Below are 14,650 nucleotides of genomic sequence, written 5' to 3' on the forward strand. Positions count from 1 at the left end.
TTTCTTAAAACAGACCTATTATGCTCGTTCTTATTTCCTGTCATATATACAAGGATATAACCAGGCTTTACTAATTAGTGAGGCCCAGAACTTTATTTTCTCTTAATGTTTTATATTTAAGTCATAGTGCTTGTGCTCCAGTGACTAGCAGAAAAGGCTACACTTTTGAGGAGACAACATCCTGCTTTTTCAAGAGTAACTGTATATATAGAAATATGTATATGGAGTTTTGTGTGTATAAAACAATTAATTAAAACAAAATACAGATTCATTCATTCACTGGAAAATAAACTAGCACAAGGGAAAAGTTACTTAATCCATATTTCTGTCTCTCCTGTGCCGGTGGCTCACTCTTCCTTCCTAAACCAACCAATTATCCATTCTTATGAGTCATGCTTCAACCAAACCCCCCAAACACAATCCAGTGAGAGGAACACTACGGTGGGCTGTAACTCTTTAGAATTTCCATGGAGTTATTTTAAAGTGAAAATCATCTTGAGCATCACACAATGATTCATGTTACCAACTACTGTAATAGGCATATTACTTGCTTGCTAGCACGCAGTTGTACCGCCTTTTGCCTTGAGCACAGAAGCTCCACACACCTGCTGTTCAAACCAGTTTTTGACAAACGACCAATCAGGAAAAAGTTGACTTAAAATGAGAAGAGCTAAAACAACTTGTTTCAGAGAGAGTATGAGTTGTTCTTATCATGAAAATCTGCTAACTACTAAGAAATTGCAGCTTCTAGCCTTCCAGTAGTGTGCACCTTTATGATTTTATGAGTGAAAACTAAACTAAAATGTGTGTTTCGTTTTGTCGTGTAAATAATTATATTTTGCTGTTTATGTCAATTTTCTACACGTCTTTGCTGAGCACGGTTGGATGTGCACCTGCTGCTGCAAGCTTCTGTGCAATGGGCTTAATCATAAACGTAATGGATCTCATAGATTAAGCAAAGTCTTTTCTGACCTAAAGGGAAAAGTGCTAAAATATAAAAAGAAAGGACAAGATTGTGAGATCATTTAGTGCAGATTGAGTTAAAAAAGTTCCTGCTAAACAACTGAAAAAATGAATGACTCATTCATCATTTTAATATTGCTTTTGTTCTCTTGAAGAGCCGTTTTTCTACTCTTGTTTAAACGTCGGCTATGGCTGCTTTATTTGTGTCTGTGATTGGATGCAGTTGCAGTTAAAGGTGGTGGATAAGAAGCAGAGCGAGTTCAGCATAAAGAAGATGATCAAGAGGCTTCACATCAAAGAACCAGCTGAACACGTTATGGCCATTCTGGGGAAAAAGTAAGACCTGCAGAATTGTGCTTCAGAGTTTGTTTCCTTTCACGTTGCATAAGCACATAAAAAAAACATGTAATTCTCATGCTGTTTAATTATGCTTCGTCCACAAGTCCTAATTTTTTTCTGGTGATTGACACCTTGTATCTGTTTAGTTGTATGTTTACAGATGCTTGTCATCATATCTGTTCGAGAACCATTTATTAAAATCTTTCTGTACTGGCTATAAATGCTGGAGATAGGAAGTTAAAGTCTCGCTAAAAATATAAATGTATGCAGTGTTTTCATTTTTTTGCACTAGAGGTGCATTATCCTTTCTAATTTATAAGATAGCTGGTATGTCTCAGAGAAATGAATTTGTACTCAATTCTTTGTAAAATGCAGCACATTTTTGTTGGAGTTCCTGTTTTGACCCTCTTTGATATTTATTCTTTAGAGAAATGAAGGTAGAAATCAGGTGCATATAAAAATGCAGTGTTTTTTGTTGTCATCAGGTATCCAGCTGATGTGAAGGCATTCACACACAGTGGAATGAAAGGCGTGTGGGACAGGGAGAGAGCTGGGCAGCGAATGAAACTTAAGGAGCCGCAGACGTGGGAACGGCTGCTCAGTATGGAGGGCAACAAGGCCGCCACCTGGGAGAAGCTCATAGGTCTGAAAAACAAAAAGCTTAGGCTTTCTATTGAACTGAACAACGTGCACGGGCTTGTTGACCACAGCAGTGCAACCACTGAATCACTTTACCAAGCACATGATGATAGGAAAAAAAAATGCATCATCTTTCCCTCTGTGTGTTCAGTGTGTTTCAGAGGTTCATTCCTTCAAGTTAAAAGCCCTCAATCACTCTTTACAACACATCAATGAATTTTATGTTTAAATTAGTTATTTAATATTTAGTACAGCAGACTTTAAAGTAGACAGAGCATGCGTGTATACATAACCTGCAAATACTCAAAGATAAACATGATTACACACACACAGACAGATAATGTCTCCCCTTCGCAGACACCAAGTCTCTTCCATTCATGGCCATGCTGAGAAATCTGAGGAACATGATTACTAAGGGCATCAGTGAGGCTCATCACAACAAGATCCTCAGCAGACTGACCAATGAGGTGAAACACACTATAAATCTTTATTTTAAAGCATATAAAAAGCGAGTAAAAGATGAGTGAAATTGTTTTGCTGTTGAAATTAGCTCATCAGGTTCTCTGTAACTGTTTGTAATTTGTTTACAGAAAGCAGTTGTTCAGAGCCGACAGTTTCCTTTTAGATTCCTTGCTGCCTACAAAGTCATCATGGAGCTCTACGCTATGGGTGAGATGCACTATAGTGCAAAAAACGTTCCATATTCATTATTAAATCAGTATTAGTCTATATTACATCAAATAGGCTAAAATTTAGATGATTCATTGGAATGTATAATTTGGATCAAATATTGGGTGTAATGTGAGGGGAGGCGGGGTGACCCTACAGTCACAGCTGGAATATTTGGGATTTTTTTTTTTTTTTTTTTTTTTTTTTTGGCCAATTGACTGCTATTGACTCTGCCAAGATAAGATAAGATGACCTTTATTAGTCCCACAGGTGGGAAATTTGTTTTGAAATTTGTTCAATCAGGTGATTAATTGGCACCTTATATTAGGGATGGGAAACAAGAACCAGCTCTTGTAAAGAACCGGTTCCTAGTAGTCCAATTTCTTGGAACTGTTAGTCTGCTTGCCTATCAATTCCCCTGCTATCAGCTGATTTCAGTTCATGTGTCTAAGAAGGAAAAGATTGGCGCAGTCTGCAGCGTAGATATGGACCTTGCTTTTATTTTTATTGCACAAAAGGATGAGAGCACGATGGTAAAGTGGAAACTGCATTATGCTGCTAATAGAACCTCAACTTATTTCAAGCACTTGCGCTGAGAGCATGCTTACACTAAGCTATTCAAAAACCCACAGTGATGTTAAAGCTGAGTGAATGTCAACACAGGCCCAGCAGCCTGACCCTGAACTTCAACAAGTTCACTGATAAGCCGTAAGGCTTCAGCCTCCTTTTCTATTGGTTTTTGTTTCTACAGTAGAATTACTGTGGTCATCTCTGCTGGTTTTCATCATTGCTTTGTGTTCATATTTAAATACTAAGAGAAAATCATATGTGTGTCATTATTAGGATAGGGATTTGTGTTTGTATGTGGGGCTCTAGGCTAAGGTTTATGCTATTAACTGGTTATTATGTGACAGTGCGTTTCAGCATGAAAGTTGCACGAAAGTAACGGAACGAGTAGTATAATGAATTACTTAATTGCTCACAGGAGAAGGTAACACACTGCATTACTTTTAAGAAAAGTGTTCTGTGTGATATGTGTAATATATTACATTTTTAAATAATGATCACAACACCATTTACAACGAAGACAGCAAATACCTCCAACATTCACAAACATTTGACCGCAGAGCATGCAATTTATTTGCAAAAATGCAATGTCTTTGACATACTGCTTAGAGATGGTGGTGGCTCTCAAAGCAGAGCCAATGAAAATCACTAAGAAATCAAATTGATAATTGATATTGACAATGGAATTGCAATTGCTGAATTCATATCAGTTCTGATCTGGTTAGGGCCTGTGCTATAGGGCAACTTCAAGCTTTTACTCCCCAAAACCAAATTGCAGCATTATTTGAAGTGAGCCCTAGGACCATCTCCAAATTGAAGGCTAAGTTTCAACGGTGGATGTCAGAGATGGGCCATGAAGAGGGCATCCCAAGAAGACAACAACACAGGAAGACAGTTTCCTCATCCTGGCAGCACTAGGAACTGTAGGCAGTCTTCTACAGTCTTGGGGGCCAATTGGGAACAGCCAGTCTCTAGTCTGAGAGGGCTGCCATGTCTGCCCTTTACTGTTAGGCCCAATTGTACTGATGTCTGCAACATGTGGACTGTAAGTAATGAGTTTACAATCTGAATCAACTTCAGGCATCCAATCCAATAAACTACACCAAGCAAGAGTCAATAGCAGAATAAGCTGTTTGTGATTAGCAGAGAAATTTTGGGAGGTTACTCAACTCTGCTGCTCAACCCACAAATACGTTTTCCTTACAAAAATAGGACCATTTAAAGTGAAATAAACAGGCTTTCCAACAGTTTAAGATTTATTGCCAAGAGCATTGTTACAACTAAGAATTAATCGGCCACACAAATTTTCATACTTTTTCTGCTAAGTTTATGTGACCAGTTTTAAACTAAAATATGTCAGCAAAATGACACAAAACGTAACCCTCCATAGATGAGGTGTAAACATCTGTGAAAAACAAAAAAACACACATAGCACTTCTCCTTTCAATCTTTTTTTCTTTTAGCCTCTGCAGTACAGCAACAACTACCCTCTGCCAACAAGATCCTGATGGACATCCTGAAGAAGATTCCCAAAAGCCAGCGCTTAAATCGGCTGACGTGGGAAACGACTAAAAAGAGCAGGATCAGGCTGACACTCAGGGTGCCGTTTATCTCTCGAATGTATAGAATGAAGAAGGCCCAGCTCATAAAAGCCAAGTATGTGAATGTTATTTTTGAGTTGGTGATAATTACTTTTCCTTTTAGCTTTAGTTAATTTTGGAAAAAAACAAAAACATTCCTGGTTTGCTAATCTTTACACTGCATTGTTTGGATGTTTTCTATATATAATTTGCTTTTGCAGTGATGCACAGGTTACAAAAGCATCACATGAAGAAAATGTAAATATATACTGCCACAAAACTGCTTATAATGACATTGAAAATGTTTTTATGTTGCAGATCGGTTCAGATTAAAATGTATTTGGTAGTGAGAAAAAGAATCAATCTGCACAGAGTGTAAGACTAAAGTTTTCTGTATGTGTGCAGTCAGAGGAACTACACTGTTGCACTGTTGGACCGTTACCGTAAAGCTCTGGAAACTGCCGTTCAGATCTCCTGTCGTCACAACGTGCCTCCGCTCCCTGGACGGACACTTATCCTGCTCTCTCCGGGCATCTATTACGATCAGTCTGCGATCAAGAAACTGGACTTCTGCCTGCCTCCTGACCCAGAGGAACAAGAAAATGAAGAAAAAGAGGCAGAAAACCCAAAACCGAAACGCAGGAAGACGAATATCGAGGATCATGACAAACTCACTCCAAGTGTAACTCCCTATATTTTTATTTATTTATTTTTTTGTGTCTGGAAAAAGTTTGGCATATTAAAATGACGGAGCCTGTTAACCTCTCCACCCATTTATTTATCATGTATCTTGACAGAAGATAGAGGTTGCAGTTTTGCTCGCTCTGATGATCTCCAGCAGTACAGAGGATTGTGAGTTGTGCATAACTTATTCCAATCAGTGGGAAGAAGCAAAGCTGAAGTCTGATGTCCTGTTGGAAAATGTCAGAAGTGTGCTCAAGCAAATAAAGGTCCATATTCTGTTATAGCATCTTAATCTTTATTTGTTTTTGATTTGAGAAATGAAGATTATTGCTATTAGTATTGTTCTTAAACCAAGCATGGTAAACTATACTTATAGTTGTTGATAGAGGACAACTGTGCAAACTGCTATAAAGTTTGCTTTCTTTTGCAGAACATTTATGAAGACAACTCTGAAGAATGTGACACAGCTTACTTTGACAGAATATTAAAGAGCAAAAAGGTTAGTTTTTTTTATGTGTAATTTGTGATGATGCGTTTGCCTGCAGAGGTGTAACACAGGAGTTGTTTTCACCTACACTTTCAGTTTTCTGTTTCACGCTTTCACTAACATCTCTCTGAACTGTATTTTCTTACTCTCTGCCATATCGTTTTGAGCTATTTTTATAACAAAAATATTTAATATGATTAGTTTTTAAATAATCCTGCTGTATCCCTACTGTTAACTTCACTCCTTTCACTCGCAAACAGCAGCTTTAATAATAGACTTAAGTTACTGTTTTCATTGCCTGGATGGGTCATGAGCTTTACAGTTGCAGAATTTTTCGTGCCTGTACATGGCACAGATGAGTATCTACAGCTCCTGTAAGAAGGTGGCACAGTACTGTTTTTCTGCCTGCTTTTCAGGTTCACTCACATAAGTTTCTTTCTTAAATTCACTTAAATACTTTTGAAACCTCAGGTGAGCAACATCATCGTGCTGTCTGAGTCCTGGCTAAGTACAGAAGTCAGCTTTGTCATCAGGAACTACAGGACGGAAATAAACAGCAGTTCCCTTGTAGTGCACATTTGTTCAGATAGGTAATGGTGGTTTTTTTGTTTGTTTGTTTGTTTGTTTTTATTTATTTTTGCTGTTCTGTCAGGAACAGCAAAAACGGTCATCACTGGGATGATAAAACTCAAATATGCAATAATTTGCAATGTTTGGTTTTAGTGATGGAAACTCAGAAACCCTCGACAGGAACCACATAGTGCTGACAGGCTTCAGTGAGCAGGTGCTGAGGTAAAATGCATAATTTTTTATTATTCATATAAACGATATAAATGTTGCATCCATTGGCACAGTAAGGTGTTATAATAATATTGATAACAACAAGCGTTTATTTCACTTGATGTTTAGTCATCGTTCATCTTTTAGCCAATATGATTATTTACTTTCTTGCCACAATGAAACCATTGATGCCACTTCTATATTTTTTGGGTTGAGTGTGAAACTGGAATCAACAGCTGGTTAGCTTAGCTTAACACGAAGCTGGAGAAAAAGAGCCTCTTGAGTAAAATGTAATATCACATTTGTTTAATGTCCTGAAAAACTAATAATAATAGCAGCAGGTTACTCTGTTAAGCCATTATCTCAACACTATTATTAGAGTTACAGTGGAAAGATGCAAAATATATGGGAAGAAACATCGTAAAACTCCAGCTAGGACCTGTACTGAGCACTCACTGTTGAAGATAAGAGATAAGATAAGATAAAACTTTATTAATCCCTCGGGTGGGTTCCTCTGGGAAATTCGGTTTCCAAAAGCACAGCACCGACAGAAGTTACAGTTACAGAATATTATATATATATACACACACACATATATAAATACAGAGACATATATAAATAAAATATACGAAGGGGATAAATAGAATAAATAGGAATAAAAATACAAGTGAATTGCACATTTCATGTATTGAGGTCTATTGCACCATTGACTATTAACAAAAGTATTGCACAAAAGGTATTGCACAGTGAGGTGAAGAGGCACTACAGCTTAGTTGTTCCCCCCTCCTTTGTCCTCCTGTTTCCCCTCCCTCTCCCCTCCAGAGAGGAGTTAAACAGTTTGATGGCGTGTGGGACAAAGGTTTTTAAGTCTGTTAGTTCTTGTCTTGGGGAGAAGCAACCTGTCACTGAACAGACTCTTCTGGTTGTTAATGGCCGTGTGCAGAGGATGCCCAGCATTGTTCATAATGTCCAGCAGTTGTTTTTAGTGTCCTTTTCTCTGCCACTGTCACCAGAGTGTCCAGCTTCATGCCGACCACAGAGCTAGCCTTGTTTGTCAATGAGGTTTGTCAATGTGCTTCTGGAAGCAGGTTTTGCCACATCACAGGCATCTGGAAACACCTCGAGGAAGCATAAGTTAAATGAACTTTTATTTTCATCCTGATGTGAAAATTGCACGTTTTCAGCAGTTAAACCAATTTAAAAGGATCCTTATAAGTTTTGGATGAGATTAACAAAGCTTATAAGGATTTTTATTGTATGTAATGACAGAATATAAGGTTTAAAAAAGGTTTTTCCACTGGAACGTCCAGTGATGAAGTGGAAGGGGCAGCTGGTCACACCGAAAGTGTGCCCCTCCCATAGACAGAACCTGCCTTTAGTGTTCCTTTGTTTCTAGTTGTCGCTAAACTAAGATGACCAGCTGCATATTATTGTATGGATACAACAAAAGTTTATAGTTATCAAGAAAGTCAATAAATATTTCCCCCCCAATCCTTTTTTTCACTATTTGACCAGGTTTGTGGCAGAGAGAGGATCTTCCAGGCTGCTCGATCACGTGGAGCATTTGGACAAATTATATAACATTCCTCCACCAGAGGGGGGTCAACACTCTCAGACCACGAGCAATCTGGTCTCAATACCAACAAGCCCAAAATTAAGGTATGTTTTACATTTTAAGATGTTTTTTTTCCTCCCTATTTCTCCTCATTAGTTTAACTGTAGTTCCTCCCTCCATCCTCAGATGGCAAGGTGTGCGGGTGTTCATCTCCTCCACATTCAGAGACATGCACTCTGAACGCGACATCTTGGTGCGGAGCGTCTTCCCAGAGCTACGCCGGCGCGCTGCACCACACTGCCTCTACTTGCAAGAGGTAGAACTGCGTTGGGGTGTGACAGAGGAGGAGTCTGAGCGGGCCTCAGAGTTATGCCTGTCAGAGGTGTGTCGCAGCCAGATGCTGGTGGGAATCCTTGGGGAGAGATACGGTCAGGTGCCCCCCAAACCTGACCTACCAGACCTCCCACAGTACAGCTGGGTAAGACTTATGGAACAGACGTAACAGGACAAGCTCTGTAAATGTGACCGGGAAAATACTGGAAAGTACAGAACAAACAGAAAAATATTCTGACCAAACCTGTCACACCGACACTAAACTTAAATGGATTAAGTTATGATCTTTTACAAGAAATCTTTGTAATAATTAAGGAAATGACAGTTGAGTCTAACAATACAAGAATAAATTATAATCCTATATTCCAGACATTAAACAACCAGACTTCTGCCTACATGAATTATAACATTTGTAGAAAATGGTACCAACTATCTTACTAACAACTTACTTTATGCCATATTTATATACATATAAAATTAGATGTTAAATTTTAGATAACAAGAGCAACATATTATAAAGGCAGTCTCTGTGAGAACCAGTTTGCCTCAAAGTGCTTTATATTGTAAAGTAAAGGCCCTAAAATATTACAAAGAAACACCAACAAGCACGGTGGCACGGGGGTTAGCACTGTTGCCTCACAGCAAGAAGGTCCTGAGTTCAATTCTACCATCAGTCAATGGTAGAGTCTGTGTGGAGTTTGCATGTTCTCCCCGTGTTTGCGTGGGTTCTCCCTGGGTACTCCGGCTTCCTCCCACTGTCCAAAGACATGCACTTAGTGGGGTTAGGTTAATTGAGGTCTTTGTCTATGTGTTAGCCCTGTGACAGACTGTACCCTGCCTCTTGCCCTAAGATAAGCTCCAGCTGACCCTGAAAGGGATAAGCGGAAGCAAATGGATGGATGGACCAACAAGCACCTGATCCTCTACAAGGACGAACTTAGTGACTGTGGGAGGGAAAAACTCTCTTTTAACAGGGAAAAAATCTCAAGCAGAACCAGGCTCAAGGAGATAAATTAGCACAGTAATTAACTTCATTGATGATAGATACTTCGATAGGTGTTTAATAACTTTATATAACTATTGTGAAACGCGTGAACATTCATATTAGTGATTACATGAAGGTTAAGAAACCTAAAGTGCTGTAGTAGTGCATAACATATAACATTAGAGACAAAAACATCAAGCATAACAATAAATGTGTCACATACCTGACATGTTAAGATGTACAAACTAAATTTAATGATGACTTTTGTTTTAAGTTATAAATCTGAGTTGAAATGAAAGATGAATAATGTATTCTTTGCAGCTGGCCTCAGCCCCAGCAGGTCTGTCCATCACAGAGATGGAAATCCGTCAGTTTCAGGCTCTTTATCCCGACGTAGCACACCAGCGAATGCTTTGCTACTTTAGAGATCCGAACATCATCAAGTATGTATTTTAATATTTTAATTTGATGTTTTTATACATTTTATACATGTTGGGTTTTTGTTTTTTGGGAGTTGATTTAAGTATAGCAGTCCAACAGCAGTATAGCAGAAATGCATCACATTACTTTATCCAGTATTTCTATTGGTGTTCAGTTCAGTTCCTGTGGCTTGGAGATCACATTTTGCGCCTGAATCAACGGACGCTGCACATAAAATGGCCTCTCTGAAGGGAAGACTCTTGTCCGGTGATGTCAAGGTCACAGAAAAGTGAGTCGTCTCAATCATGCTTATAGCACTAAAGCCATAATCTAAGTAGTTTAAAAGTATGCTCTTTCACTGTATGCTCTCTGCTTTTATTTTTTGGTCTTAAATGTTATGTTTGTACCAAAGTTAAAAGCCTTAAAAGATGAGCAGGTAGGGAAAAGGTCTGCAAATTGCACCAGTTGTATTTTACTTATTTATGTGTCTCACCCCACAGACCATAATAAATAACTAATAAGTTTGATGTGTTGATGTTAATTATTGTCAAATTAGAGTCATAAAGGACATCTTTTATATGAACAGAGTCGCCTGGAAATGTCCAGGTTTCTGTTCGGATCTCTATTGGATAAATTAAATATTTAAATTAAATTTAATAAGAAAATTAACTTGTTTTGTTCCTGCTTTTCAGTCCTGAAAAAGTCACATTTCACTAAATTTCTCTGTGGTATAGTTATTCGTGTGAGTGGGGAGGCGTTGTGGATGGGAAACCATATCTGAAAAACCTGGAGGACTTTGGCAACGCTGTGCTGGAGGACCTTTGGATGGCTGTCAAAAAGCTGTTTGTCGACGTGAGTCTGATAAGCTCTGATTTTGCTTGTAGAGGTAGAATCTTCTGATATGATCCACTTCAGTATCTTTATTCTTAGATTTTCTTCAATGCTGCACCTTACTAATCGACTCAATAAACACTTCATAATTATACATCTCACAGGAGGCTGAGGAGGCTGAGGCTGCATCAGAGGTGTTGGAGCAGGAGGTCCACCAGGAGGCGATGCAGAGGCAGTTTTTTGGCAGGTCGAAGCTTCTGTCTAACGCTGTGGATTTGGTGGAGCAGGCCCAGACCAAAGGAGGGATGATTGTGGTGGAGGGAGGACCTGGAGAAGGAAAAACTGTCTTCATGGTAAATTTCTGAAAGACTTCTAACCTGCTGCATGTGTAGGAAGTGGACATAATGAAAGAAACACCACATGAAGGCATCAAAATTGATTATGGCGTCTGAACTTTTTGAATGTTTTAGAACGAGGTAGATTTTCTGGCATTTTTGCTTGTAACTAATTGATTAATTGATTGGGAGTTTCCTCTCCAAGTTGCATAACAAGCCAACAGTCATTTATTATCTTGTGCACTTCTCAAAGACTCAAGCTCAAAATCTCTAAAAACACATAGTTAGATTTTTAACCTGTAACCTTTTAGGTAAGGAAAGGTTTCATTCTCTCTACCAGGCAATCCCAATTATCATAAGAGGCCAAACATCTTCAGATTTTCAGATGAACGGAAATGAAAAGAAATGCGTTTGAGTTCACGTACTTACTTAGTCTTTACTTTCCAGCTAATTTTCCAAGCGGGCTTTTTAGAGCAGCGGTCCCCAACCCTTTTTGTGCCAAGAACCGGTTTATGTCCGACAATATTTTCACGGACCGGCCTTTAAGGTGTTGCAGATAAATTCAACAAAATAAAACCAGTACCGGTATCAAAAAAGGAAGATTTATTCATAACACACGGGAAAAGACCCAAGGAAACCGAGTTAACGATAAAAACGATTAAAAAAAATAACCATAAAAACCCCGAAAACCATAGAGTTCACACCCGACCCTCAACTCGAACTTTGTTTCTTGATATTTTTATTTTGTTTCATTATCTTTTGAGCTGGTATTCAGAGCTCATATGGTCAAATATATTCTGGCCTAAATGTAAATTTATTGTTTCCACACACAGGCTGCTCTAGCTGAGGCCCTCAGGACTGGAGTTAAGTCCAGGAAAAACCTCGTCTGCGATGTAATCTCTTACTCTACAGCCGCCAGCCAATCAGCACACTCTGTAGAAAAACTCCTTCGGTGTCTTGTTAAGTGGCTGAGAAAGATAAAGGGCACAGAGGAGGAATCGCCTTTTCCTCACTCGTATAAGTAAGTAACTTTTTGGTCATGTAATCTGTTCCCTTACAGTGGTTTCCAGCTGTCTGTTTCATGACCGATTTTTTTTTTTTCCTTTTCTCAGAGATTTGCTGTCAGAGTTTCACTCCACATTAAGTAATATAAAGAGGAACAAACCTCTGGTGCTGCTAGTTGATGGGGCAGATCTTGTCCAGGATGGCAGAGGTCAGGTCAGCTCTGATTGGATCCCACAGCAGCTTCCACGGGTCACCTGGGGAGAAAAGGTGCTTCATCACACATAAAAAAATAGCAAAGATTTGCAACTCGGATACATTTATTTCAAGGGACCTGCTGCAATTTTACTTATTATAAGTTCAGATACAGCCCATGTTAATCAAATAGATCCTTTTATCCTCTGGTGTGCACAACTTTTATTTTGCATTAAAATATTTGAAAGTTGATGACCTGCAAAAACGAAATCTTATGTGCAGGCGATAAACTCTCCATAATTTTTTCATCCCTGTCTTCATAAACTTTTTTTTATATGTGTAATGTGCAGGGCTGCTCATCCATTTATTTACTTTCGTTACGGTATGTTTCAGTTTTAACTGCACTTAATCTCAAATAATCCTGGTCTTAACAGGGTGTCTGTTTGGTGGTGAGCATCACGTCTAAAGCAGCTCTGTTACAAACACTAACCAAGAAAAAAGGGACGCTCCTGTTTACGCTGGGACAGCTTACCTTGCCAGACCGAAAGGAGATCGTTCAGAAGGAACTGGATGCATTTGGCAAGAAACTCAGCGACTGTGCTTTCAACAACCAGGTTCTTCTTATGATATCTTTGAATTCAAAACATTCTCTGGATGGTTAAATTTGTCTTTTATATCCATCTTTACACTATGTCATGCTTGTGTGTGTTTGTCCAGCTCCAGACACTAATATCCAAGAAGGGAGCAGTCAGTCCTCTTTACTTGCACCTGGCTTGTGAAGACCTGAGGAATTTTGCTTCTTTTGACAAGGTTCAAACTCACTGCTTTAGCCCCCTTCTCTCTGGTATTTTAATTTATGTGACAATTTTAATCTAACACGTAACTACAATAAAGGTAATAAAGAAATGCTGAAATATTAATACAGTGTTTGGTGGAAGATTACTAAAATACTTGAATATTTATTTAATTTTACATATAGGAACATGGAGGTGGGTAGAAAAGTAATTTAACCAGTAAATCGACACATTCACACTCAGCTCTCTCTTCCACAATAAACCAGTGCAGGATCTGCTTGACTGCAAATGAACTGTTGTGCAAATTATTTTGCTTGGTATACATTTCCTCTAAACTTTAGACTTCATTGTCAGCCTCCATATCTGTTCCCACATTAAACGGTCTTCAACTTGCCGGCTCCTTATACCATGTGATGTCCAGTAGTCCATTAGAGTAACCAACTGCCAGGAGAATTTGTTGTTTACCTGTTTGCCCTTTATCCTGCCACCTCCTGTGTGCAGAGGTAGCTTCTTATGTACACACTAGTTGCATCCTATATTTAAGAAAAGGCATCTTTGTACATCATTGTCTGGAGTTCATGTGTGAAAGCGGCTTCTGTGTTTGCGTCCTAGCTGAAGGAGAGCCTGCAGGACTTGCCGCAGTCTCTGAGACAGCTGGTGCAGTACAGCCTGCAGAGACTCTGCTCACAGTACAGAGGCATGCTGGGACTCCGCTGGGCCCTGGCTACACTCACTGTCAGCACCACAGGTATGATTGATGTCCCAATATCATATGTTAACTGCACATTTATTCTTGAATAAGAATAGATAGTAGGGGTGCAACAATACACAAAATTCACGGTTCGGTTTGGTTCGATACTTTGGTGTCACGGTTCGATATTTTTCGATTAAAAAAAAAACGTTCATGCCTTTTTAATTTGTCATTTATTAAATTTTCACGGCACATTCCGCACCACATCTCTGTGCGTTCATCATTTGTTTGAAGCCAGCTCACCTCCTGCAACTACTTTTCCGAGAATACGTGCTTCTTTTGTGGTTCGGACTCCTTCTGACATTTCTTTGGAGGTAGAGGAACATCACAGTAATTGCTTAAAGGAGCTTGCTTCTTCGACATCTTTAAGAGTTCTAAACAAATGTCTGTCCTCCTCCTGAAAATCTTATGTATGCAAACACGCGTTGCAACTTCTTATCTTGTGCCCGTTTTTTATTTTGACAGCGAATGCGCACCTGCGGACCACTTATGTGCAGCCCTGGTTATTTCGCTTGTCATATTGCAGCCACAGAAATTATTTTGTCCATGAAACCATAAAGCTGCACTTTCTTTTTGCCTTACAGTCTGATTTGTCATAACTTTTCCGTTTTGTGGCAAGCTTTTCTTTGGCTGTCACTTCTTCACCCTGACCTGTCTTACTTGGCTCAGCAGAACTAAAATATTGTGGTGAGCTCAGACAACGAGGAGACGGAGGTATCGTTTGGTCTTGCTTCCCGTGAG

The 14,650-nt window shown here is 39.1% G+C and overlaps 1 protein-coding gene across 2 annotated transcripts in view; it reads left to right on the forward strand.

Moving 5' to 3' along the window:
• The window catches only part of tep1 (telomerase-associated protein 1), a 40,308-nt gene that overhangs the window by 4,980 nt on the left and 20,678 nt on the right, over positions 1-14,650 (forward strand). For both annotated transcript variants that reach the window (XM_085439372.1, XM_085439371.1), the window contains exons 8-28: positions 1,187-1,299; positions 1,788-1,945; positions 2,299-2,408; positions 2,532-2,610; positions 4,641-4,833; positions 5,163-5,439; positions 5,555-5,707; positions 5,872-5,940; positions 6,400-6,518; positions 6,652-6,720; positions 8,224-8,367; positions 8,450-8,741; positions 9,903-10,024; positions 10,177-10,290; positions 10,736-10,853; positions 10,997-11,185; positions 12,001-12,188; positions 12,280-12,439; positions 12,799-12,978; positions 13,082-13,174; positions 13,771-13,906. In XM_085439372.1, coding sequence (XP_085295498.1) covers positions 1,187-1,299; positions 1,788-1,945; positions 2,299-2,408; positions 2,532-2,610; positions 4,641-4,833; positions 5,163-5,439; positions 5,555-5,707; positions 5,872-5,940; positions 6,400-6,518; positions 6,652-6,720; positions 8,224-8,367; positions 8,450-8,741; positions 9,903-10,024; positions 10,177-10,290; positions 10,736-10,853; positions 10,997-11,185; positions 12,001-12,188; positions 12,280-12,439; positions 12,799-12,978; positions 13,082-13,174; positions 13,771-13,906 — 3,076 coding nt within the window. The remainder of the gene's footprint in view (positions 1-1,186; positions 1,300-1,787; positions 1,946-2,298; positions 2,409-2,531; positions 2,611-4,640; positions 4,834-5,162; positions 5,440-5,554; positions 5,708-5,871; positions 5,941-6,399; positions 6,519-6,651; positions 6,721-8,223; positions 8,368-8,449; positions 8,742-9,902; positions 10,025-10,176; positions 10,291-10,735; positions 10,854-10,996; positions 11,186-12,000; positions 12,189-12,279; positions 12,440-12,798; positions 12,979-13,081; positions 13,175-13,770; positions 13,907-14,650) is intronic.

Source organism: Copadichromis virginalis, linkage group LG18, assembly GCF_057382275.1.
Source record: "Copadichromis virginalis isolate Kocher_CV1m ecotype Utaka linkage group LG18, C_Virginalis_male_GT1.1, whole genome shotgun sequence".
NCBI classification, from domain to species: domain Eukaryota; kingdom Metazoa; phylum Chordata; class Actinopteri; order Cichliformes; family Cichlidae; genus Copadichromis; species Copadichromis virginalis.